The sequence below is a fragment of the Aptenodytes patagonicus genome, chromosome Z (assembly GCF_965638725.1).
Source record: "Aptenodytes patagonicus chromosome Z, bAptPat1.pri.cur, whole genome shotgun sequence".
NCBI lineage: Eukaryota > Metazoa > Chordata > Aves > Sphenisciformes > Spheniscidae > Aptenodytes > Aptenodytes patagonicus.
In genome coordinates this window covers 86,101,693-86,127,058 of record NC_134982.1, presented here as the reverse complement: position 1 = coordinate 86,127,058, position 25,366 = coordinate 86,101,693, and the positions used below count along the sequence as shown (strand labels likewise).

At 39.9% G+C, this 25,366-nt stretch overlaps 1 protein-coding gene across 1 annotated transcript in view; it reads right to left on the bottom strand.

Moving 5' to 3' along the window:
• ADGRV1 (adhesion G protein-coupled receptor V1) overlaps positions 1–25,366 on the bottom strand; it is a 302,215-nt gene that overhangs the window by 214,748 nt on the left and 62,101 nt on the right. The window contains exons 29-40 of the mRNA XM_076361800.1: positions 25,028–25,243; positions 21,866–22,081; positions 20,447–20,691; positions 20,069–20,250; positions 18,521–19,332; positions 16,390–16,599; positions 7,106–7,236; positions 6,734–6,833; positions 5,448–5,627; positions 3,777–3,940; positions 3,118–3,211; positions 525–603 (exon numbers count right to left, since the gene is read on the bottom strand). Coding sequence (XP_076217915.1) covers positions 525–603; positions 3,118–3,211; positions 3,777–3,940; positions 5,448–5,627; positions 6,734–6,833; positions 7,106–7,236; positions 16,390–16,599; positions 18,521–19,332; positions 20,069–20,250; positions 20,447–20,691; positions 21,866–22,081; positions 25,028–25,243 — 2,629 coding nt within the window. The remainder of the gene's footprint in view (positions 1–524; positions 604–3,117; positions 3,212–3,776; positions 3,941–5,447; positions 5,628–6,733; positions 6,834–7,105; positions 7,237–16,389; positions 16,600–18,520; positions 19,333–20,068; positions 20,251–20,446; positions 20,692–21,865; positions 22,082–25,027; positions 25,244–25,366) is intronic.

The following is a 25,366-nucleotide window of genomic DNA, read 5'->3' as shown; positions in this document are numbered from 1 at the left end:
AAAAGGCATCATTACAGTATCAGCATCATTACAACTGTCTAATACAACCTTCTTACCTTTGTTTCTTATCAAAATTGAATTAAGCTATAGGAGGTTGTGCTTTTTTCCTGCTTATTAGTGGCAGATTAAGCCTGTCTATGTTCATGGATGCCTTCTTCCTAGCTCCTGGAAATTAGTCAGAGAAAAAGATCTGGGAGATGCCAGTGTGTATGCTTACGTGGATGCAGGGGCTGGAACACTGGATGGAGGCTGGGGGAGTGATGCAAGTTCACAATACAAAAGGACAGCAGTGGCAGTAAGTACATGGTAGCAAAAGATTTCTGAGTAGACATACTGTAAATGTTGGTTTTCAGTGTGGGAATTATCTCACACTTTCCAGTTCTACTGAATCGAATGATGCTTTGCCATCTCAAAGATGTGGCCCTAATTTTAATAGGAGTTTTACTGTTAACTGAAAATGAAAATAATTGGGCAACCCCAATCACTAACTGACACAGTGAGTTCTTCAAGGAGACAAGACTTACTTGGTACTTTCCCATTCAATTACTCCGCTTACTCCATCATTAGCATCAATAATAATTTGAGAAGCTAAACCTTCCACATCTAAAATGGAAATGAAAGAACAATAAAGTAAATTTTCATGATTTTCAACCATAATAGAAGCATTTCTTAAATCTCTACTAATTTTGTAGAAGAAATACATAATTTTCTGTTTCCAAAATGTGGAGGAGAAAATGGTAGTGGGCAAGATAATTGGAAAGGCTCAAAGAAGATCTGTCCTTACTACCTTACTATTAGAACTACAACACAGTGCCTTGAATTACCGCTGTTACATTTAATAATGCATACAAAAAAGACTAAAGAAAATCTAGAAAGCAAAACACAGCACAGAAAAATGAGGAAATACCAAAGGCAAGATCTGTCATGGAATCTTAATTTATCTTCATTGTGTATGTTTATTATGATGACATTCAACATTTTGCAGACTGTACCATTCTGAATATGGGAGGGAAAATGAGTAAGAAAGAATAATAAATGTTTCAGTATTTCAACTCCTATTCATGTTTCAGTGCCTGACCATAAACCTTATTAATTTCTTTGTAGGCTATGTTCTGTAACATTCTATTGCTCCATAAAGACATATTTATCTTCACAATAAGTCTGACAGATTATTGTATGTATTGCACTGTGAAAATACTGAATAATAGATTAATGCCAGAAACGTCCATTAATTACTGGGACCAGAACTTGACAGTCAGAACCTGATTCTTCTGAGAAAATAGTGCCTTAATTTGTTCAGACAACAGCACCGCATGACTACCTTAATTTACTTCAACTTACTTTTAGTAAGACTTAAAAAGAAATTAAGAAAAGAATGACAATTTCTACAACCAAATTGACTCCACTGAATCCGCAGTAAATATTTAGATCCACAGGAAAGATTTCTATCAATTCAGATAAAACTTAATAAAAGTAAAAGGTCATTGCCATGAATCCAAACCCATCACTATGATGTAGAGATGAAGATCAGCAGTAGCTACAAAACCTCTACACAAACAGCACAAATGTTATTGAGGTTTAGAAATCCAGAGGGAGTGCTAGCTATTACAGACCTTTCAGTTTCACCCCTAACCCACGTTTTCCCTTGTCGTGTCATAGGCACATCAGTTCACCCAGGATCTGTAATACTTTGCTTTCAACATCAGACCTCTCATTTCACGTCTGGTATCTTTCCCCTCCTCTGATGCACCCCTGCCTCCCTCCCCCAGCTCAGCTCTTTCTTGTATCCATTACGTTTATTCCTTTTTCTTTCATCATTCTCAGGTGTTGACAATTTTCCATTTTTTTAATTCCTTGCACTTTTGTATTTGAGTCAGGCTCTTTCTTCCGCCTCCTCTAGAAGACGGGAGCAAGAGGAGCATGGAGAAAACAACAGAACAGTCTTTGTGCTTGCTGTTTCTGCTCCTTATCGGCGAAGCCTCAGATCAGAAATAAAGGTCATTTAAGTTCAGTGTGTTCAACTCTGCATCACAGACATACCACTCACTCCACATATTCCATGCACATGGCCATGACAGGAACAGCACATACAGTATATTCCAGATGTGTAGGATTGATTGCACATGCCTGTAACATGTGCAGAACACCCATCTCTTTTGATACTAGACACCTCCTAGAAATACTTCAAATATCTTGTAGAGGGTATGGGATGGCTAGAAATCCTAAACAAATGCATTGCACCGACAAGGAGTTAAACTGTCCACCATAACAAATCAAAATATACCAACAGGGAAAACAAGATTAGAAAATAGTCTGATAACAGAATTCGTAGTGAGATTTTACAATGAGGACAAATTTTTGCCTCATGGGTTAAAATTATTATCTGTTCGTCCTAAGCACATTTAACCCAATGCAGATAGACTCGACTAATCACAGGTCAGGCTCTACAAATCAGCAATGAGTCTTGCAAGTTACCTTTCAATCTGTAACGAATTAACTCAGTCACTTCTATAGGCATGCAAAGAAAAGGGAAAAGAGTCAAAGAAGATGTTAGAAATAACCAGTATAACTAGTCTTTAGTACCACAGGATAATCCAACTGCCCTTAAAGCCAATGGCAGCCATGCTACTGAATTCAGAAGAATGAGGAGCTAACTAAGCAAATGATAAATGAAGTTCACTGGAAGAGTGGGAAAACCATAGGACATGACCCCTGAAAGTAAATCTGATAAAGAGTAATAAAAAGAGACTTTTAAAAGAGTGAATGAAGTAATCACATAAAATAATTTTTTTGACATTTTTGTTTCCATTACGTACTTTGTAAATGAAAATCAGATTAAGACACTGCCAATAAAACTTTTCAGATAATTGTGTTCTCCAACTGTTAATTACTGACTCCTCTATGAAAATTGCCTTATCATTTTTACAGAGCCTAAAAAAGTAAGAAGCAAGTGTAATAATGAATATGTTTGATATTCTACAATGTTTGTTTCAGAATACCGTGTCTCATATTGGCATAGTTAGCAAGTGGAATAACGATAATATGCCAGAGTAATATAATCTGCATGCAATTCATATAAAAGGAAAGCCAAAGATAATTCTGTATAAGTTGTTTTACCCAGTCGAGGTGGGGATGAAGTTGAATGGTTCATGATGAGTTCCACTGAAGTTAAATTAACCAAGAAGAATTCTTGCACCTCTGGTACATCATCCTGCAAAACAAATTCAGTACATCTTCTTTTCATTTTCCTTTAAGAAACTGTCACAGAAGTCACCAAAAAGCAACACACTAGAACTCTCTAATATTAGAGCAACATTAGAATTAATTTAGTTTTCCATTTTCCTGAAATACTTTTATTGGGTGTAAAATTGATTATCTTGAATGAATTATGAAGTAATTAATATTTCATATTTCATGAAAAAGACTCTGTGGTGACACTAAACTATTCTTATGAATAAATTTCTGCCCAATTTTAAAGGCATAAACCCCAACCACTGAGCAAGTAAGAGCCTGTAGCAAGCAATGAATTACACTGTTCTGAATATCAGATAGCAAAGTCTTAATGAGACAGCTAAATTTCATTTATGCATATGTAGAGCTGCTTTCTGTTATTATTTGTCCTCCTGTGATTTTAACATCAAGATAAAAACCACCTTTCTAAATGACAATGAAATATATATCTTCAAGTAATATATAGGTTGCAAGCTTTAGGTTCCAAAATATTCCACTTCTGATGTCATACAGATCAATATAGAATGAAAGGGGTTAGACTTTACCTCTAGAATAGTAATATTTATGGCAGCTGATGTTTCTCCTTCTTCCAAAATCAGTGAGCCAGAAACAGCTATATAATCAGCTCCTGGTTCAGCCAAGGCCCCTTCTGTCTGATTACTTAGGGTGAGCAATCCTGGAACTGTGGCATACGTAACATTGATAGCACCTGTTTAATTTGTGACAAAAAAATTTTTTTTTTCAATGCTTATGAAAGTTAAAGAAAAGAAATCATCCACAAAATGAAAAGACTAACAACAAAACATTAGGATTAAAAGATTAATCTGGAGCCAATGGAACTTTGTTATTGTTTTTAATGTGCTTTCAGTCCAGCCTTTGGTGGATTCAAAAAGCATTAGGACCAAATGTATTCAGATATTTGAGGTGCTGTGGACCGCAGTTACACTGCTGAAGTACTACCTGGGACATCTAACGTATTATTAACACCAGGTTTGGTGCCAAGGGAAGTAGAATGTTTCAGGAACAACTGATACCTAAGAAAGGCTCTAAAGACGGTGCTGGGAAATACAGCTGAAGAAATCTAGTTTCCTTCCCAGGCAGATTGACATAGACTTCAATAAAGAATAAAATTAGGGGACACACTGATAAATGTTACCAAGGGAAAAAGTTAGACATAATTTTTTTTGTGATAAAACCATGTCTCATTAATCTGCCAGGGTAAGTCAAGTGGCAAATGTAAAGACAGTGATTCTGGAGATAAAATGACAGATGAAATTCAAAGCTAGTCTGTATGAAATAAAATATGTTATAAAAGAATCCTAGTTTTAATAAATAATGATGGACAGTAATTTAAGTAAGAGAACTTACATTTACTATGGATACTTATCTTAAAAGCATTAGTTTCCTGAGTAGTGTGCCAAAAGTAAATTAGATACTGATTGATATTAAAAAAGAAATGGGAAAACATAGAAATGTCATTAAAATGCCTCTACAAATCTGTGGTGTGTCCAGATCTTGAATATTGATTGTAACTGGTCACTTCACTTCAAAACAGATATAACAAAAGAAACCAAGAGGGATTATCACTGAGGTCTAAATACAATCTAAAAAGGTAAATAGGAAATGATTACACATGTTATCTCACAATATAAGTTGAAATCCTCAGGCAACAAAGACAAGAAAATATTTTGCACACAGCACATTATTGAATTCTGGAATTAAGTACCACTTAATTTTATGGATGTTAAAAGACAAATTGATTTAAAAAGGAATAAGAAATTCTCAGAGGAGACATAAACTGAAATCGGTGGTCTGAATGTAACTTTTCCCATGGGATGTTCCTAAGCTGCCAACTTCTGGAAGTTTAGAGGGTAAATATGTGGGAACAATCATTCCATACAAGCTCCTTTTCTCCTTTGTTTTTTATTTCTTCTGGAGAGAATTACACTTTGAGACAGATTCGTTAGACATAAAGGTAGTAACCCTAATAGCCAACTAGTTACATCACAGCTCCCAAACTCCTTGCTGTGGAAGTGAGGGCTGTGGCTCCAGTTTTAACTAACACTTAGTTTCCAAGCGTGCAGTAAGAAGCCTAGAAGTTCAGAAAATATCAACTGTACCCAAGATTCTTCAAAATTTCCAGCCTCCCTCTCATGGCTTTCATTTGCCTAATGATTACCAAAACAAAACTTCCTTTCTCTTGGAGTTATACAAACCTAGAGATCCAAATTCTCTGTTAATAAAAAGCTGAACTGTTTTGTTTTCCTCTGGCATTAAAACTACCCTGGACGGGGAAGCAAAATTCAAGACTCCATGTGGTTCATCACTAGCTTCTACTGTCAGAACAGCTTCATATCCTTGACTATCCAAAACAGCAGCACCTGAAGAAGAAACTCCTGCAAAACAATCAACGGACTACAGTGAATAAAGTAGTAGCAACTAATTTTTTTGTCTTATATTACTGCTATTATTACATTCAAATGACAGCCAGCAGCAGTGCAAATGAAATTAAACAAAATGCATGATACGCTCACTGAAGTTTATGGATGGTGTGGAATGTGTATGTTGTGTTACATTCTATAATTGTGTTACATTCTGTAACAAATACAGGAACATACAATCACAACAGAAATTGTATGCATACTAAGTATAGAGTCACAAAAAAGTATTAAGAAATGAGAAAACTTAATGGGCCAGTGCCAAATATCAACTTTGTTAAACCTCCTCTATTGTAAAAGGAAAGAGAAAGTTTTCCCAGGAATTAACTCCAGAAGTTAAAATTATATTCAACTTCTCAATCATTCCATTAAGAAATTAATCCCCTTCCCAAGCGTTGCCTTGATGAGTAATTGTTGGTGTATCCATGTACGCTTATCCTGATGGATTACAAGAGTCAACAAATGACTCTGGCAAGTTGGTAAGGCACCTAACAGCAACACAATCCATGTCAGGTTAGTTTGGTGTTTAGACATTAATTTCAGTTTAACAAAGGGTACTTTCAGAAGGGATGCAGTTTCATGCTTCTTTTCTCATTATAATTTGAATGGCAAGAATAAAACATTCTGACCTCCTTGAATTCAGAGCCAGATCAGAAAGTCAGCTTGTGACACGACAAGATTGCTTTAAAAGATAAAAATATCTACTTATTTCACGGCAACTGTATCCAGAATACATTACTAAGCTCAAGCTTGTATTCAGTTAAAGGGAAGCAAATAACCACTGAATTAAACAGGCAGAGTTAAATCAGGGTTAAAACCAATTAAGGAAAACTGCAAAGACACTGTGGTGTGGTTTTCTATGTATATATATACACACACATATATATCTATATACATATACACATAAGGACCAAGCCTGTTTCACTAATGTGAATGAACTTTGCATAGTTTACACCAGTTGCAGTATGCTTAGTCCTACACCTCCAAAATGGGTTAATACACATGAAAATATTACACTACTAAATGGTAGTTTTAAGATATAGCAGGCTATAGTTCTACATTACCTTCTGTTTTGATGTTGTATAGGATGATCTGGTATTCTTCTTTTTCTTCAGGAATATGGTCATCCAGCAAGTGAACATACAATGTTGTATTCAATGTCTCCTATTTATTTTATTGATAAAGTGATTAGTCATTATTGTATAAAATACAAGTGATAACACTGTATCATATGTATTTTGAACAACAACTTTAAGAAATGTAAAGTTAAAGTATCAAAAACTATAAATTCCTTCCAGTTTAGAACTCCAAGAGTAAGGGAGCAAGTAAATAATCAGACCAAGAAACAAAGACTGCTATAAAAGCACGCTTATTTTCTCAGCTCAGTTTTAATTACAATATTCTCCTGTAGCCATTAGCTTTGCTTATGGACTTACCTCAGGAAAAAAGAGTATTCCAGAATAATTTTCAAAATTTTGTTTTACGTTATGCCCAACTATCTTCCATTCAACAGTAACATTTCCCAGTCCTGGGGCGGTTCTTACAATATGGAATTGCAGTTGTTCTCCTAGGAAAATAGGGTAAGATGCAATATTTTGCCGTTTCCTCTCCTACATATCAATTATAAAAATGAGAAGCCAAAAACATGCATCACAGTCAAAACAATCTTTCTGAAAGACATTCATATTTTTAAAGTGAGTTTCACAGTAGTTATAGAACATTTGTTTTTAATACTGAAACAAAAAACCTGAACTCTCTTATCCCGGGTTCTTCTGGTTTTAGTTCACTCCTGGAAAGAACTATCAAAATACAAGGGAACCTGGTACAGATTAATAACTTAGAAAGTAAATGCCCATCAAAACACGCACAAACAGAAGAGCAATACCTGTCTGGGAACTACACAAAATAGTAAATGCTGTATGTACCAGCTATAACACAGTTTTCTAAAACAGCTAACTGACAAGGAATATACATTTTCCTAACATTTGCAGTGTCTTCTGACTTTACATAGTGCGTGCAGAAAAATGCTTGTAATTACCTGTAAGTTCCATTTATGTGAGTTTGAACTTACAAATATCGTCAGTGTTAGAAAACATCCAGAAAATGTCAATATTTAATAATTTATAATTTTAAAAAGAAAGTATTTAAAACTAAAATATTAATATTTAATAAACTATAATTTAACTTTTTAATAATTTCTTGTAATTTCTGGGATAATCATTATCAATTTACAATGTGCATCTATAAGAAGCCATTATGGTATTTTTCACATTTATAACATTTAACCCAATGGGCACTTTAATTAAAAAGAGCAATTTCCTTAGAAATCTTCATAAAATTTAGAAAATTTATATAATTTATATGATATTAAATACTTACATACATTTATAAAATTCATATAGTTTATACAATAGTAAATATTTTAAATATGGACATGTGAAATTAACGTGTTATATCAATATGAAATAAATCAGCAGGCAAAATTAGTATTATGCAACACATTCACATTTGAGGACAGATGTTTATTTATAATATGTAAGTGTATTGCATCTGTATGTCAACAGCATTTTTCAAGTGCACGGAATTTAAGTTTGCCAGTATGCACAGTGTTGCATTGGATTGAAATACGCAGAAATCTATAATATTGAGATGCTTGGAAATAATAATACATGCAATTTCTTTTGCTTACTAAAGAATGAATAAAACTAAACAAAAACTTGTCAAAATGTATTTTAGTGATGATTTTTGTCAGAAACCTGACAAACTTAGTTCCATCCCCAACTGACTGAAAAAGTCTTTCTTAGTATTGCTATAAACCGACTTGGTTTTTTTTCACTGTTGCAATATCTGGAATAATTCCATCTTCTGATTTGTGTTATGTACACGCTTAGAAGCAAATCTATTGAGAAACACTGAGATACATCTATGAAAGTGAAAGAGAAGATGTGGTGGTATGTGGCTTCTTACTCTATGGCATAGAGAATTGAGCAGCCCAGCTAGTCTCCCTGATTATGTAATTTAAAGAGCACTAATTTAGGATGCTATCTGGCTATTCTAGTATATTATATCACAGGACAGTATTGTATAGCTAAAACTGGCAGGAACAATTTGAACATTTTGTAGACATGTTCTTTCTTTGGTAAGGAAATGTTAGAGAGATGCATGTGTATTGGCTACCACTGAGAGATGTGAACAACTAACTTCAAGAGACCTTAATATAATTAATTAAAATATAAAATTGTGAAAAACTAATACAAGAATTGTATCCACCCATTTTCAATTAAATAGAATTAGTATGTGTGTCGTGGTTTAATCTCAGTCGGCAACTAAGCACCACGCTGGTTGTTTTGATGTTCTTCAGTGGCCCGACTCTTGGGTACGTGAGCATCTACGTGACGGACTTTTACAACCAGGTTCTCCACCCGGGCAGCAGTATCTTGCCACAATGCGGCAGCCCAGATGGGTTTGCCTCTGCGCTGCCAGTTGCTCTGCTTCCATTGCTGCAACCACCCCCAGAGGGCATTTGCCACCATCCGTGACTCAGTATAGAGATAGAGCACTGGCCACTTTTCTCGGTCAGCAATGTCTAAAGCCAGCTGGATGGCCTTTACTGCTGCAAATTGGCTCGATTCACCTTCTCCTTCAGCAGTTCCTACAACTTGTCGCATAGGACTCCATACAGCAGCTTTCCACCTCCGATGCTTTCCCACAAGACGACAGGACCCATCAGTGAACAGGGCATATTGCTTCTCGTTTTCTGGTAGTTCATTATACATTGGGGCCTCCTCAGCACGTGTCACCTCCTCCTCTGGCAATATTCCAAAATCTTTGCCCTCTGGCCAATCCATGATCACTTCCAGGATTCCTGGGCGACTGAGGTTTCCTATTTGAGCCCGTTGTGTGGTCAGTGCGACCCACTTACTCCATGTAGCATCAGTTGCATGATGTGTACAGGGGACCCTCCCTCTGAACATCCAGCCCAGCACCGGCAGTCGGGGTGCCAGGAGGAGCTGTGCTTCAGTGTCGATCACTTCTGAAGCAGCTCGAACCCCTTCATATGCTGCTAATATCTCTTTTTCAGTTGGAGTATAGCGGGCCTCGGATCCTCTGTATCCCCGACTCCAAAACCCTAGGGGTCGACCTTGAGTCTCCCCTGGTGCTTTCTGCCAGAGGCTCCAGGTAGGGCCGTTCTCCCCGGCTGTGGTGTAGAGCACAGTTTTTACATCTTGTCCCACCCGGACCGGCCCCAGGGCTACTGCATGAACTATGTCCTCTTTAATTTGTTCAAAAGCTTGTTGTTGGCTCAGGGCCCCATTTGAAATCGTTCTTCTTTCACGTCACTTGATAGAGAGGGTTTAGGATCAGACTGTATTTTGGAATGTGCATTCTCCAAAAACCCACGACGCCTAAGAAAGCTTGTGTTTCCTTTTTGGTAGTTGGTGGAGACATGGCTGTTATTTTGTTGATCACATCCATTGGGATCTGACGATGTCCATCTTGCCATTTTATTCCTAAAAACTGGATCTCCTGTGCGGGTCCCTTGACCTTACTTTGTTTTATGGCAAAACCGGCCTTCAGCAGGATTTGGACTATTTCCTTCCCTTTTTCAAAAACTTCTCCTGCTGTGTTGCCCCACATGATGATGTCATCAATGTATTGCAGGTGTTCTGGAGCCTCACCCTGTTCCAGTGCAGTCTGGATCAGTCCATGGCAAGTGGTGGGGCTGTGTTTCCACCCCTGGGGCAGTCGGTTCCAGGTGTACTGGACGCCCCTCCAAGTGAAAGCAAACTGTGGCCTGCACTCTGCTGCCAAAGGGATTGAGAAAAACGCATTAGCAATATCAACTGTGGCATACCACTTGGCTGCCTTTGATTCCAATTCGTATTGAAGTTCTAGCATGTCTGGCACAGCAGCACTCAGCGGTGGCATGACTTCATTTAGGCCACGATAGTCTACTGTGAGTCTCCACTCTCCATTAGACTTCCGCACTGGCCATATGGGACTGTTAGAGGGTGAGCGAGTCTTGCTGATCACTCCTTGGCTCTCCAGTCGACGAATCAGCTCATGGATGGGAATCAGGGAGTCTCGGTTGGTGCGATATTGCTGCCGGTGCACCGTGGTGGTAGCAATTGGCACTTGTTGGTCTTCGACCTTCAGCAACCCCACAACAGAGGGGTCCTCCGAAAGACCAGGCAAGGTGGACAGCTGTTTAATTTCCTCCGTCTCCAAGGCAGCTATACCAAAAGCCCACCGGTACCCTTTTGGGTCCTTGAAATACCCTCTCCTGAGGTAGTCTATGCCAAGGATGCACGGAGCATCTGGGCCAGTCACAATGGGGTGCTTCTGCCACCCATTCCCAGTTAGACTCACTTCGGCTTCCAATACAGTTAGCTGTTGGGATCCCCCTGTCACCCCAGAAATACAGATGGGTTCTGCCCCTCTATAGCTTGATGGCATTAGGGTACACTGTGCACTGGTGTCTACTAGAGCCTTATACTTCTGTGGGTCTGATGTGCCAGGCCACAGAATCCACACAGTCCAGTAAACCCAGTTGTCCCTTTCCTCCCCTTGGCTGGAGGCAGGGCCCCTCTAATCCTCATCACAGTACTCATTTCTCATTTCTTGTACGTACGAGTCAGAAGTTTCTTCATTAAGATCAGGAGTAAGATCAGCCCTTCTGCTCTCTCTGGGGAACTTCCCGCTGGAAACTGCAGCAGCAATTTTCCTGGAAGAACCTCTTTCTGTGATTGTTTTCCCTTGCAATTCGCGTACCCGTGCCCCTAGGGCTGCGGTAGGTTTCCCATCCCACTTCCTCATGTCCTCTCCATGGTCACGCAGATAAAACCATAGGGTGCCCTGTGGTGTGTACCCTTTATATTCTCTCTCTTGAGCAAAAGAACACTTACTTCTAATAGCTGAGATACTGGTCTGTACAGGTGAGGAGTAGGACCTATCCTCTCTGAGTTGCTGGATCTCCCGGGACAGTTTTTCGGACAGTTTCTCCACAGCCAAGACGATGGAGGAAGAAAGACTTTCCTCATATTGCCGGAGTTGACCAGCCAATTCATCCACTGTTTGTTCCTCTCCATCTTTCCAGGTTATCACTGCCAATGAATTGGCGTATGACGATGGTGAGCTCCTTATAAACTTCCGCCACATGGGTCGTGTGCACTTGACTTCATCTGGATCTTTGGATAGTTGTTCATTGTTCAGGTCATCATAAATCACCTCCAGCACAGCTAATTCCCTCAGGAACCGGATACCCTTCCCCATGGTGGCCCACTTGCTTGGGCGACATATGACATCTTCCTTAAAGGGATACCTTTCCTTCACGCTTGACAAGAGTCGCCTCCAAAGGCTGAGGATACGTGTCCCTTTTCCAATTGCTTTGTCAATGCCCCCTTCCCTAGAAAGGGATCCCAGCTGCTTGGCTTCTTTACCCTCTAATTCCAGGCTACTGGCCCCATTATCCCAGCATCGGAGCAGCCAGGTGACAATATGCTCACCTGGACGACGGCTGAAATCTTTTCGTATATCTCGCAGCTCACTCAGGGATAGAGATCGGGTGGTCACTGCCTCGTTTATGAGTTCTTCCTCTTCCTCCTCCCCGATCAGCGGCCGGCTCTCCTCCTCCCGTTCTCGTGATGGCCCTTCTCTAGGGTCATCTGTCTCGTACACTTCTTCCTCCAGCCCCCTTTTAGAAGAAGCTTCTTCCTCCCTTACTAAACGAGCCGACTTCCGCTTCCAAAATTTCTTCTTGTGTACAGGGGCGACTGATACCGGCACAGGCTGGTTCTTTGGTTCAGCCACAGGGCGTGTTGCTGGGGTCTGAGTAGCTGCAGAGCATGTCACCGGGGTCTGAGTGGCCACAGGGCCTGTCGCCGGGGTCTGAGTGGCCACAGGGCCTGTCGCCGGGGTTGGAGTGGCCGTAGTGCGTGTTGCCCGGGTTTGAGTGGCCGCAGGGCCTGTTGCCGGCGTCTGAGTAGCTGCAGTGCATGTCGCTGGGGTCAGAGTGGCCGCAGGGCCTGTCGCCGGGGTCTGAGTGGCTGCACGGCCTGTCGCTGGGGTCGGAGTGGCCGCAGGGCGCGTTGCCCAGGTCTGAGTGGCCGCAGTGCGTGTCGTTTTACTGTCAGAGCCAGAGACCTTCTCTTCCCTTTGAGGGCACTGAATGGTGTTGAACAGGGCTCGGTAGGCATGGGCCAGGCCCCAGCACGTTGCAATGATCTGCATCTCTCTGGAGTTGCCAGGGTGACAGCATACTTTGTCCAAATATTCTACTAACTTTTCAGGATTCCGCACTTGCTCAGGGGTGAAGTTCCAAAACACTGGGGGTGCCCATTGGCCTAGGTACTTGCCCATCTTGTCCCACACACTCTGCCACTCATAACTGTTCAGCCTTGGGGCAGATCTCTGGATGATATTCTTAAACTGCTTACCAACTTTAGACAAAACCAAAACAATATTCCAAAGAAGTATTAATAGAAGTATCTTAACTGCCCAAGGCTGTTCAAAATACTGAAAAGTTACTGTAATGAAGGAGGAAACATCATAGAAGAAGGTAGTGACACTGCCATTCTGTATTTCCTCCGCAAAAAAACTCTCATAAAAGTTACTGCAATTGCTATTTGTCTCCACGAAATGGTCTCCTTGGTACAGTAACGGCTTCATTGCGAAACTTACATACCACACTAACGTCAAGGTCAATGTTCTAAAAACAAACCTCACAAGCGAGACATCACTATTCACTGCAGACCACAGCAAACTGCAAAACCCAACACCAATCTTTAACATGTACAGCAGGAAAAAGAGCGCGATGCAGATTATACAAATCAATATCGAGAACAGAGCAACCAACATTGTGACCCACAACTATTAACAGATATAAGTTCCTTAATACACTCTGGTTAATCTGTTATTATCTCAAACCCTTCGTGCCCCATGTCGGGCGCCAAAAAGGACTGTCGTGGTTTAATCTCAGTTGGCAACTAAGCACCACACAGCCGCTCGCTTACTCCCCCCCACCCGGTGGGATGGGGGAGAGAATTGGAAGAGCACAAGTGAGAAAAACTCGTGGGTTGAGATAAAAACAGTTTAATAATTGAAATAAAAATAATAATAATATGATAATAATAATAATACACAAAGCAAGTGATGCACAGTACAATTGCTCACCACCCGCCGACCGATGCCCAGCCAGTCCCCGAGCAGCGGCCCCCCCGGCCAGCTTTCCCCAGTTTATGTACTGAGCATGACGGCACATGGTATGGAATGTCCCTTTGGCCAGTTTGGCTGTGCCCCCTCCCAGCTTCTTGTGCACCTCCAGCCTGCTCAGTCGGTAGAACATGGGAAGCTGAAAAGTCCTTGGCTAGTGTAAACACTGCTCAGCAACAACTAAAACATGGGTGCGTTATCAACTTTGTTCTCATCCTAAATCCAAAACACTGTACCAGCTACTAGAAAGGAAATTAACTCTGTCCCTGCCGAAACCAGGACAATGTGTTATTCAGCCTTAACATTTCAAACTTCAGTTAAGCCTTGGAGATGTACCAGTGTTCATATCTTTGTCTTAAGTTGTTCCACGTTGCTTCTAAGAGAATAAAAGAATTCAAAATTTATTGACTTCATAAGGATTCTGCTTCTACAGTCAGACAGCTGAGGATAGACTACCAGTTTACAAGTTCCCCTGAGGCTAATTCATCATATTCTTTAACACTGCACTGAATTCCATTCTATCCTATTTGAGAATTTTGCACATCCATTGCAAACAAATCAATACTTAACAGAAAAATGGTTACTTTAGTACCATTGCAGAATGCACAATTTAAACAAAGCTTATTTCAATACATCATCATGTAATACAATGGATTTTCACTGAAGACTGGAACAAAACACTTTATGATGCAGAAGCCTGTTACACTGTAATCCAAACACTAAGAAGAAACCTAAAGTACAATTCGTCATAATTACAGACCCCAAGTAGTTAATTACTGACCCATGTTTCTTAGTCAGCTTTACCAAAATCTTTGGTATCCCTATCCAGAAAGAAATACAAATACCAGTTGATTTCTGAAGATTGAAAGTGTTATTAGGCTAATTTCACTATTTTAAGTTTTTCAATATTTAACCATGTTATCCATATCTTTAGATTTCTACATTGATCAGGGAGAAGAAGGGGGCCTCAGCCATCCTCCTCTTCTTCATTATTTCAAGTTACTGCAGTGCATTTTCCTCTAATGCAGTCACAGCCACACAACTGTTGCGTGCCTCTGCCTGTGCTAAAATGCTACCCTTGCCCTCAATAAGGTGATAATAATATGCACAGCTTGAGAATAATAGAGATTTGCTTGACAGAAATTGTTCAATAATACAATAAAAGATAATAATATTCAAATTTATGTATGGTAAATTTTGTTTTCAGAACAAAAAACCTTGATACTGAAAATGAAATACAAACACTGAAATCATCTAAAAGCCTTAGGTCTTTCTTTTTTTTAATCAAAGGGACTTAGTTTGGTTGTTTTTTCTTGCTGCAAAACAATGCACTGTTTTTCACAAGCTGGATGAATTGGAATCAAATAACTTCCAAACTATAGCAGAGTATTTCAGCTCCAAATGGCCAGCATTTGCTAGCATGCTATGAATAATATTTAACCAGTGGAAAGTATTCAGGGTCATCATAACCTTTGGGAATGAGACAGCTTGTATTAATTCCTTGTGCTCATTAACAGCTCTTTTTAGCTTGCCAGATTGCAGCTGGCTTGGCAGGTGGATCAGAACTGTTAATGTGGAGGAATAAAGGACAAAAACCGGGCACACACTAGCACAGAATTAGCACAAACCATATCTAGATAAAAACCAAAAGGTTATGATGTCCTTTCATGTCTGGAAAAATACAGAACACATTTGGTTGAGAAAGACTTTTTTCTTCAAACAGAAAATGCAATGCACATATTCCTGTACAGCAAATTTCTGTTAACTTTCCCTGCCCATCAGTTTACATCAGAGAGATATGATACTGCAGTACACTGAGATTCTACCAAAGGCTGCCAAAAGCAATTCACCATCAGTACCATTATTATGCTATGCAAAACTGCATCAAACCTTAGATCAAACACACAACACGCTCTTTTAAAGCGCTAGTAGAAATCTCTGGTCCGTATCAAATTATTATTGTTCTTTCTCAAATGTCATGACTGAGTGGTGACAGCAAGACTGCTACATTCCCAAATTAGCTACCATAAAAAAGCATAAACAGAAGATTTTAAAACAGCAGGTTATTGAGTCAGGAGGAGGGACAACGTGACCCTAATCTTTCTGTGGGAATATTTTCTAGAAGATTTAAAGTGAATTATAAGTCACTGATAGATGAGATTTGCTCATGACTACTAATAGGTGCGTATGATGGGAGTTATACACAGTTCTGGAATACGGTATAAATGAATACGACAAGAAATGCTAAAAGGAGCTCTGAAATTCAATACCAATAGAAGGAAGGCATGATCTTCAGAAAAAAGGAAAGCACAGATGATGATATTTTAAGTGCTATGCTTGCAAGAGTTAAAAATTCGAAGAAATACATGCCAAGTATGTGGTTATTCTCTGCTTGCTGGCACTCTCTGAACAGTGATACAATCAATCACTGTGAGTCATTATCAACAGCAAGCACAGAGATGGAAGCTGTTGTTAAACAAACTGAGTGTGGTCAACACAAAGAACCCACCTTCACGACCAATAACAGATCTTGAGGCTGTCTGGAAGCCAATAATTCCCGCCACGTTGTCACTTGCCAGAATAATCACGGTGACAGTGTCAAAACTGGGCAGAATCCGACTCCCTCCTTCAGTACGGACCAGGCTGATTATGATACTTTCATTATCCTCTGGCTCTGGATCATCTAAAATGGTCAGTGTGACCACCTTTTTTGTTTCCCCTACAAGGAGAAGAACATATACATACTTAGGTGTGCACATGGAAATCACCTTTTAAAAAGCCTTAATCATCTCCTTTTGTAGGAAATACTTAAAAAATATAAAAATGGACATGAAGCATATTTATTTATTTACCAGTCTAGAAGTTACTGAATGTCATTATGAAGTTTTATTTAATTACTACTGAAAAGTTACATTAGGGAAATGTAATTATCAACTTAGTAAATATACTATGTAGAAATTAACAATGTAGGCATAACTTCTGAATGCCTAGAATTCTTTGTATGCATTTTAAGTTCTCTGACTTTCAAATTTAACTTAGAAAAGGGGAATATCATTCTTGTAAAAAATTACCAAGTGCGTAAGTTCTCTGATGAACCATATACACAAGTCTGTACACTCAATTTGAATATATTCACTGGGCCAGCAAATGCATTAAAATGGGCTGTCATTGTGGTAGTTACTTGTCTTCTAGACTATCATAGAATGATAGTGTAAATGGCAAACACGATCAATTACCAGTCTCTAATAATGTTAGAATTTACAACACAACCCTCTTGCTCAGTGCATGTGCATAACCTGTGTTTTACGATTATGAGAATATCCGTTTACAAGATACACATGTTTCTTGCCACACTGTGTTTCAAAATACTTTGAAAGCAGTTTTTACCAAACTTATAACCACGAATGTAATTACATGTCAGCCTCAGAATCACTGCTGGCAACCATTCTTTTGAGTTCAGATGATTTAGCAAGCTAGCTAGTACACTAGAATCTTTACTATACCCCCATAAATTGCTTTCAAAATAACTGTTCAGTCAACTCTGACTTTGAAAATAGAAAATACATCTGTCATACTGTGTGGTACTTAAGTAATGTCTGCCATTGACTTGTTTGTCCTGTTTGCAATTTTTTTTTAATATGCTGTTATGTTATGAAATCCGATCTCAGAATCTAAAAAGAGACGTCATGAAAAATTAGTACTTGAACAAAAAAGCATTTAGGCCTGATTCTCATTTTCATTATTCTTGATATAACAACTATCTTTAGCATTATTATTCTTCCTTTATTTGATAAAAAGGTAATCTTTATAATGCACACTCTTGTCGTGGTTTAACCTCAGTCGGCAACTGAGCACCACGCAGCCACTCGCTCACTCACTCACCCCCCGCAGTGGGAAGGGGGAGAGAATCGGAAGAGTGAAAGTGAGAAAACTTGTGGGTCGAGATAAAAACAGTTTAATAATTGAAATAAAATAAAATACTACTACTAATAGTAATAGTAATAATAATAATAATACACAAAGCAAGTGATGCACAATGGAATTGCTCACCACCCACTGACCGATGCCCAGCCAGTCCCCGAGCAGCGGTCACCCGCTGCCCCGGCCAGCTTTCCCCCAGTTTATATACTGGGCATGACGTGACATGGTATGGAATATCCCTTTGGCCAGTTTGGGTCAGCTGTCCTGGCTGTGCCCCCTCCCAGCTTCTCGCTGGCAGGGCATGGGAAGCTGAAAAGTCCTTGACTAGTGTAAGCACTGCTCAGCAACAACTAAAACATCGGTGTGTTATCAGCATTATTCTCATTCTAAATCAAAACACAGCACTGTACCAGCTACTAGGAAGAAAATTAACTCTATCCCAGCTGAAACCAGGACAACAATGCAATATTTCTTAAAAAAATACTTAGATATTTATGCTGTTCATCTTTTTTTTTTTTACTACCACTGTGTGTGTTCTGCAACATAATGCTATATGCTAATGAACTATATGCTTTTGCATATGTATCTGGAGTATTCAGGGAGGTTTAGCCTAAGAATAAGACATCACTTATAAAAACACCCAGAGGACTGAGTGCCTGTCAGGTTCTTTTTGCTTTTCTTTAGTTTTATAAAACAGAAGCTAATGCAAAACCCCTCACCTTCAGCAAACACCAGAGTCTCACCAACACCTACAAAATCCAAGTTTGGGGTAGCAGTTCCACCAACCACATGCCATTCCACTGCCACCTGTCCCAGGCTGCCTTCTGTCCTATGTACCATTAGCTGCACGTTGGTCTGAGGACGTTCTTCTACTTCAATATACAGACCTTTCTCTGTCGCATTGGGACTTATGCTGTAGATCTTAAATACTCCAAACGCATCTCCATTCATCATTATGATAACTGTGGAAGTATTTGGCTGTCCTATAGTCGGTTGATTTTTTAAGCTGGCTGAGATGTTCATTAGTTCAACTTTCAAAAGGGATATAGTGAATTTCTCATCCAACTCTGGCAGACTGTCAGGGAGTATGGTAACTGTGAGATTTGCAAACTCTTCCCCCTCCTGCATTATGGCCCACTGTCCTGTAACAGATTCATAATCACTACCAGCGATGGCTTGTGTGCTAAAGAGAGCGGATGCACTGGTGATGTTTTTCTTGTAGGTCCAGAATCCTGAAGTGTTAGTTAATGGGCTGATTTCTGATGTCAGCCAAAGGCAGAGAGGAATCTCAGAGGCACTGGAAAATGTAAAGGCTGAACATGCTTGTTCTTTTAGGCACTGAGTTGCACAGGCATGCAGTGGGTCACTTGCTGCCGACACGTTCACTCTGGTCTTGGATGGTTGGTCAGGAATTCCTTGTACAGGAGACTCGTAACAGGCCAGGATATCCTGACCTTGCTCAATGGCAAGAGCTACGACATCGGTCTCAGAAGTGCTGTAAAATATCTGTAGCTGACCAAACCTTCCCCCGCTAAAAAACATTAAAATAAAAAAGTAATGTTAGTTGATGAAGTATGTCTAATATTCTTTATGTTTCTGGGTTAAGAATAAAAGTGAACAAAATTGACTGGCCCTTTCTGAATTGCTGTAAAGTTCCAAACAGCTACTTAAAGTGGATTCCCTTGAAGCTAGTACCAGAATAACTGAGTTGTCATTTTTGTGGATAGCAAGTTTGACTATTTATAGCTTGGGTAGCAGTCTGTTAAGAATGCATGTTAGCAAACATTTGTTTCCAGGAATTAACTTAGTCTTCTTAGGGCTGGCAAGGAAGAAAAAGCCTGTGCTGTCCAACCTTGTCATCTTTCCTGAGGTGTCCTCAGGATATCGTATCATATGCATAAAACCTGTTTCCCTTTTCTTGTTTCTTTCCATCCCACAAGAGTTGACCCATTTTGTCCTCCAGTTCAAATCACAGGAGCAGGGTGTTGTGCAGCTTTAAATGATTTGACGATTAAATAGGCAGAATGAAACTTCAAGTACACTGTGTACATTGTACATCACAATGTATATTACATGTAAGTACTTTATGTACATTTCTAATAAGCAGACATCTAGTTCAAAAACAATGTATATGAAATAAAAATGTGTTCAGCTGGCAGATCAAGAAATTGATGCAAATACTTATACAAGAGGAGCACGACATTTGAAATTATAGCCAAGGAGAAAAAAAAAAAAATAGATATAAATAAAGCAAACATTATACAAACCTTCGCCTGACTGTTACATTTGCAAGCAAATTTCTTTCTAGTGGCTCGTGAATTCGATACAAGGATTGATGAAAGAAAACTGTGCCATAAGGATTATCATTGGCAGGTATTATAATATTTGCCACGCCATCTAACCCAATAGCACCACCATTGGAGGCCTGAGTTAATTCTACATGGACAATCTCAAAAAGAAAAAAAAAGAAAAAGAAATAAGGCAGCTAAACAATTTTTTGTATTTCTAACAATAATCACAAGCAAAGTAAAATCTGAACTTTTTGCACCTTCCTGACAGAACATTCCTTGTTTTTCTTTGCACACATTTCTATAACAAGTTAAAAGTCTAATACTATTCAAGAAAGACATAACTGCTTTACTTACTTCTTCTATTTCTGGAATTTCATCAGCCAGGATCTCCAACAGCAACATCTGAATGGCTTCCCCAGGGGCAAAAGTAATATTACCCAAGGCGACCTGCAAGTCAGCATCAGCAGGATGTCCGTTAATGGTAGCAACCCACTGAACAGTAACATTACCGAGTGTCCCAGCATTGCGGATTATTGGCAGATTTACGGTTACTGATCCAAATTCAGGCTCCTCCACAGTGAATTCGGTAATCTGAAAAACTGAAGTACAGAGCAGAGAGATGTATTTCATTAACAATGAAATTGAAAGTAAATGTATCAACTCCTGAAGTACATAGTTTTATTTCACTTGACTGCATTTACTTGCACAGGTAAATCACTTTTAATCACGTTTAAACATAATAGCGAACTTTCAGTATTAATATTTTCATCTACAGAGGAAATTAGCATGAAAATTAAGCCCTCATCGAAAAAGTTTATTCCAACATACCCTTTTTTCGAGGCTAACCATGAGCTGTTTCTAATTTCTTAGAAGACAATTTCATAATTATTCCCAGCAAGGAAACTCTTTAGCAGCTTTCATGTCACTTACTGAAGAAATAAGTCAACATATTCCTTCTAAAATTATTTCAAGCAAAAGTCTTCCTTGTATTAAACATTTAGTTTTAAGAATTAAGTTAGTTAACTACCCATCTAGAATTATTTATTTTTGACGTTTTTTCTTTATTTCCTCTACCTTCTTCTACTGACAAAATGGAACAAGAGGAACTAAGTAGGGTACTGAAGGGAGAAAAGGGTAAGTCAGAGCAAAAGGCAGGAAAAAATACACCAAAAACCAAACAACAAAACAAAAGGTTACATTTCTAAAATATCATTAAATTGTTGAAATCACCAAAACCCTTCTCAAAACCTGTGTAATGAAACTCATTTTGGAAAGTATACACAATTCATTTTATTGATAGTAACAGGCAGAAGAAAAACTAAAGTACTTGACAGAAAATAAGAGAGTATAATTTAATTTCTCTTTATATTTTTCATCTTCCCCAGATTTTTAAATCGGCTTTGGCTGACTATCTAGTAAAACAAAGATATCAAAGTATTTAAGCAACAGATATTAGAATGCAGATTTTGCAGAAATGCAGCACTTAGATAAAAAATTAAAAAATGAACTAAAATCCATCTATCTCTATTGGGAGATTCCAAAATATTGTTATATCAGCTGACTAAATAATACTTTTTTGTTATATTAAAGCACCATTACTCCTTAATTACATGTTTTAATTTAGTTTATCTTATCTTTTTCTTTAGTGTGTACATCCAGGCTTCCTCTTTGTCTTCTGAAAGTTTTATTCAGTTACCCAGTAACAGCTCACCCACAAATCTGCAGTAAAAATGTTAACAGAAGAGAGAAAATATGCAAATAAGACTCATTTACCAAAGGATCCAAATGGGTCATCAGAAGCCTCAATAGTTATGATTGCCCTAGTCAAAGATCCAAGCAAGGCTCCTCCTGTTGTTTGATTCAGCAACTGCACATAAAATGACTCTTCAACTTCAGGGTTGATATCATTAATTATATAAATTGGCACAGCTTTACTTGTTTCTCCTTCTAGTAAGACAACATCTGATGAGGCTACACTGTAGTCCTCGCCTAGATTGATAGATGAAAAAAACAAAACAATAAAAAACACAGAATATTAATGCACTATGGTTCAGTGTATTGAACATCATCAGTAATACTTATCTTCTCTTTTGCTTACACATGCATTCCTCCATGTTTTTACGTATTTTTTTTTATCATCAGACCCAGAGAAGACAGTCTTTTCTTATTTCCCATTACCTTTTAGATATCTGGATGGACTAAAATAAAACTTGGCTTGGCCAAAACAGAGTTCGCACTGTTAGACCAAGAGGTAGTTACAAAAGGTCCATTATTGTCTTCCATGGACATGGTGTATCGGGTTTGCGTGGCAAGGTTTTGCGGGGGGAGGCTACAGGGGTCGCTTCTGTGAGAAGCTGCTAGAAGCTTCCCTCATGTCTGATAGAGCCAATGCCAGCTGGCTCCAAGATGTACCCGCCACTGGCCAAGGCTGAGCCCATCAGCAATGGTGGTAGCACCTCTGTGATAACATATTTAAGAAGAGGAAAAAACAGCTGTGCAACAGCAGCTGCAAGAGAGGATTGAGAATACATGAGAGAAACAACTCTGCAGACACCAAGGTTGGTGAAGAAGGAGGGGGAGGGAGGAGGTGCTCCAGGCACCGGAGCAGAGATTCCCCTGCAGCCCGTGGTGAAGACCATGGTGAGGCAGGCTGTCCCCCTGCAGCCCATGGAGGTCCATGGTGGAGCAGATATCCACCTGCAGCCCATGGAACACCCCACACCAGAGCAGGTCGATGCCCGAAGGAGGCTGTGACCCCATGGAGAGCCCGCGCTGGAGCAGGCTCCTGGCAGGACCTGTGGACCCATGGAGAGAGGGTCCCCATGGGGGACTCACGCTGGAGCAGTCTGTTCCTGAAGGACTGCATCCCGTGGAAGGGACCCACGCTGCAGCAGTTCGTGAAGAACTGCGGCCTGTGGGAAGGACACACATTGGAGAAGTTCGTGGAGGACTGTCTCCTGTGGGAGGGACCCCACGCTGGAGCAGGGGAAGAGTGTGAGGAGTCCTCCCCCTGAGGAGGAAGGAGCGGCAGAGACAATGTGTGATGAACTGACTGCAACCTCCATTCCCCATCCCCCTGCGCTGCTGGGCGGGAGGAGGTAGAGAAAATCAGGAGTGAAGTTGAGCCCGTGAAGAAGGGAGGGGTGGGGGGAAGGTGTTTTAAGATTTGGTTTTATTTCTCATTACCCTATTCTGATTTGATTGGTAAACAATTAAATTAATTTTCCCCAAGTCGAGTCTGTTTTGCCCATGACAGTAATTGCTGAGTGATCTCCCTGTCCTTATTGCGACCCATGAGCCTTTCATTATATTTCCTCTCCCCCGTCCAGCTGAGGAGGGGAGCAATAGAGCAGCTTGGTGGGCACCTGGCATCCAGGCAGGGTCAACCCACCACACAAGGTCACACTACCAAGATGTTTCTGTCTTTGCTTTCTAATTGCTCTCTGGCTTTCCAAGAGAGAAAAGTGAAGAGAAGCACGTTTGTCAAAGTAGATTTTAGTAAAGGACGCATTTTGTGCATGGACCTCACTTTAGGCAAACCTGTCTCTAAGAATGTCTAGATGAACAACTGTGATACACTAGATAATGGCTCTGCTTCAGAAACTAATTGAAAGCATACTCTGACACCAGTCTAGCTAAACACTTATTTAGAGAAGTCTGTTACATAAAAAGGAAACTAAAATAGCAGTTCTCAGAGCATGTGCCACCTGCCTATTCAATTTTGGACACAGCCGAAATACAGTGGGTTTGTGTCCTGGTTTTGGCAGGGATAGAGCTGGTTTCCTTCCTGGTGGCTGGTGCAGTGCTGTGTTTTGGATTTAGGGTGAGAACAATGTTAATGGCGTGCTGATGTTTTGGTTGTTGCTGGGTGGTGTCTGCACTGGTCAGGGGCTTTTCGGCTTCCCATGCTCTACCGGCTGGGAGGGCTGGAGGTGCACGAGAAGCTGGGAGGGGGCACAGCCAGGACAGCTGACCCAAACTGGCCAAAGGGACATTCCATACCATGTGATGTCATGCTCAGCATATAAAGCTGGGGGAAGAAGAAGGAAGGGGGGGACGTTTGGAGTGATGGCGTTTGTCTTCCCAAGTAACCGTTAGGCGTGATGGAGCCCTGCTGTCCTGGAGATGGCTGAACACCTGCCTGCCCATGGGAAGCAGTGAATGAATTCCTTGTTTTGCTTTGCTTGCGTGCGCAGCTTTTGCTTTCTCTGTTAAACTGTCTTTCTCAACCCACGAGTTTTCTCACTTTTACCCTTCCGATTCTCTCCCCCATCCCACTGCGGGGGAGTGAGCGAGCAGCTGGGGGGGGCTTAGTTGCCGGCTGAGGTTAAACCACAACAGTTTGATTTATAACTAAGTGGTTTAGACCCTGCACGCTTTGTAAGTTTGCCCCTTTCTTTATGTACCTTCTCTATAGCAGGGACCAACTGGAGAACTTAACCTCCCATTTTTAGAAGTTCAAGTCTTCTTGGGTTTTGATTATTTTTTGCCTGTTTGTTTCACAGCTGAGTCCCCAACTCTCGCTTCCCCTCCAATAAGCTCACCTAAACAATGTGTGGTGGGTTTAAATATGTACACAGGACTAAACAGTAGCTACATACACTACTATAGTATTTTTTATTTTTATTTATTTTCTTTTTTTTGAAGAGGTAGTGGGCTACTAGGGAAACGAACACCCCAATTGCTTCACTCATTTCTCTTGCTAGATTCTTCACTGATGATGTCTCAGAGCTGTCTAAAAGCTGATGCGTGATCTCTCCCATAGGGCTTGCATTCCTATTTGCTAAGCAGAGTCAATAAATGTCTATTTTTTTTTTAACTTGTTATACAATAGTGCATTCAATTCATACTTGTTTGCTTTGATTGCTCAAAGCCTACAGTACGCTCTTTCCACTTTAACATAGACTGCATACTTCTGCTATTCTGATTTCTTACCAGCTGTTGCAGTTATTGGCATAGCTTTAAATTTCACAGAAACATCTGCAAATATTCCCCCACTTCTGGTCACATTAATGATTGGTCCAACATAATTTTCAGCAACTCTCACAGTTGACGCTGAAAGCTGAAGTGTTCCAAAAGCATCATCATTGGCATTGATAATTACATGAGCTATTGTCTCACCCACTAGTCCAAGTCGAGGAGAATTTACAACTGAAACATAAAGAAAACTTAGTGAGGGGGTGCCTGAGATGCTTGCTCTCTATGGCTATAGAGTTCAGAGACATACACGTGAGTTTAGTTGTTAGTCGCTACTAGCTTTCAATAAAATTATCT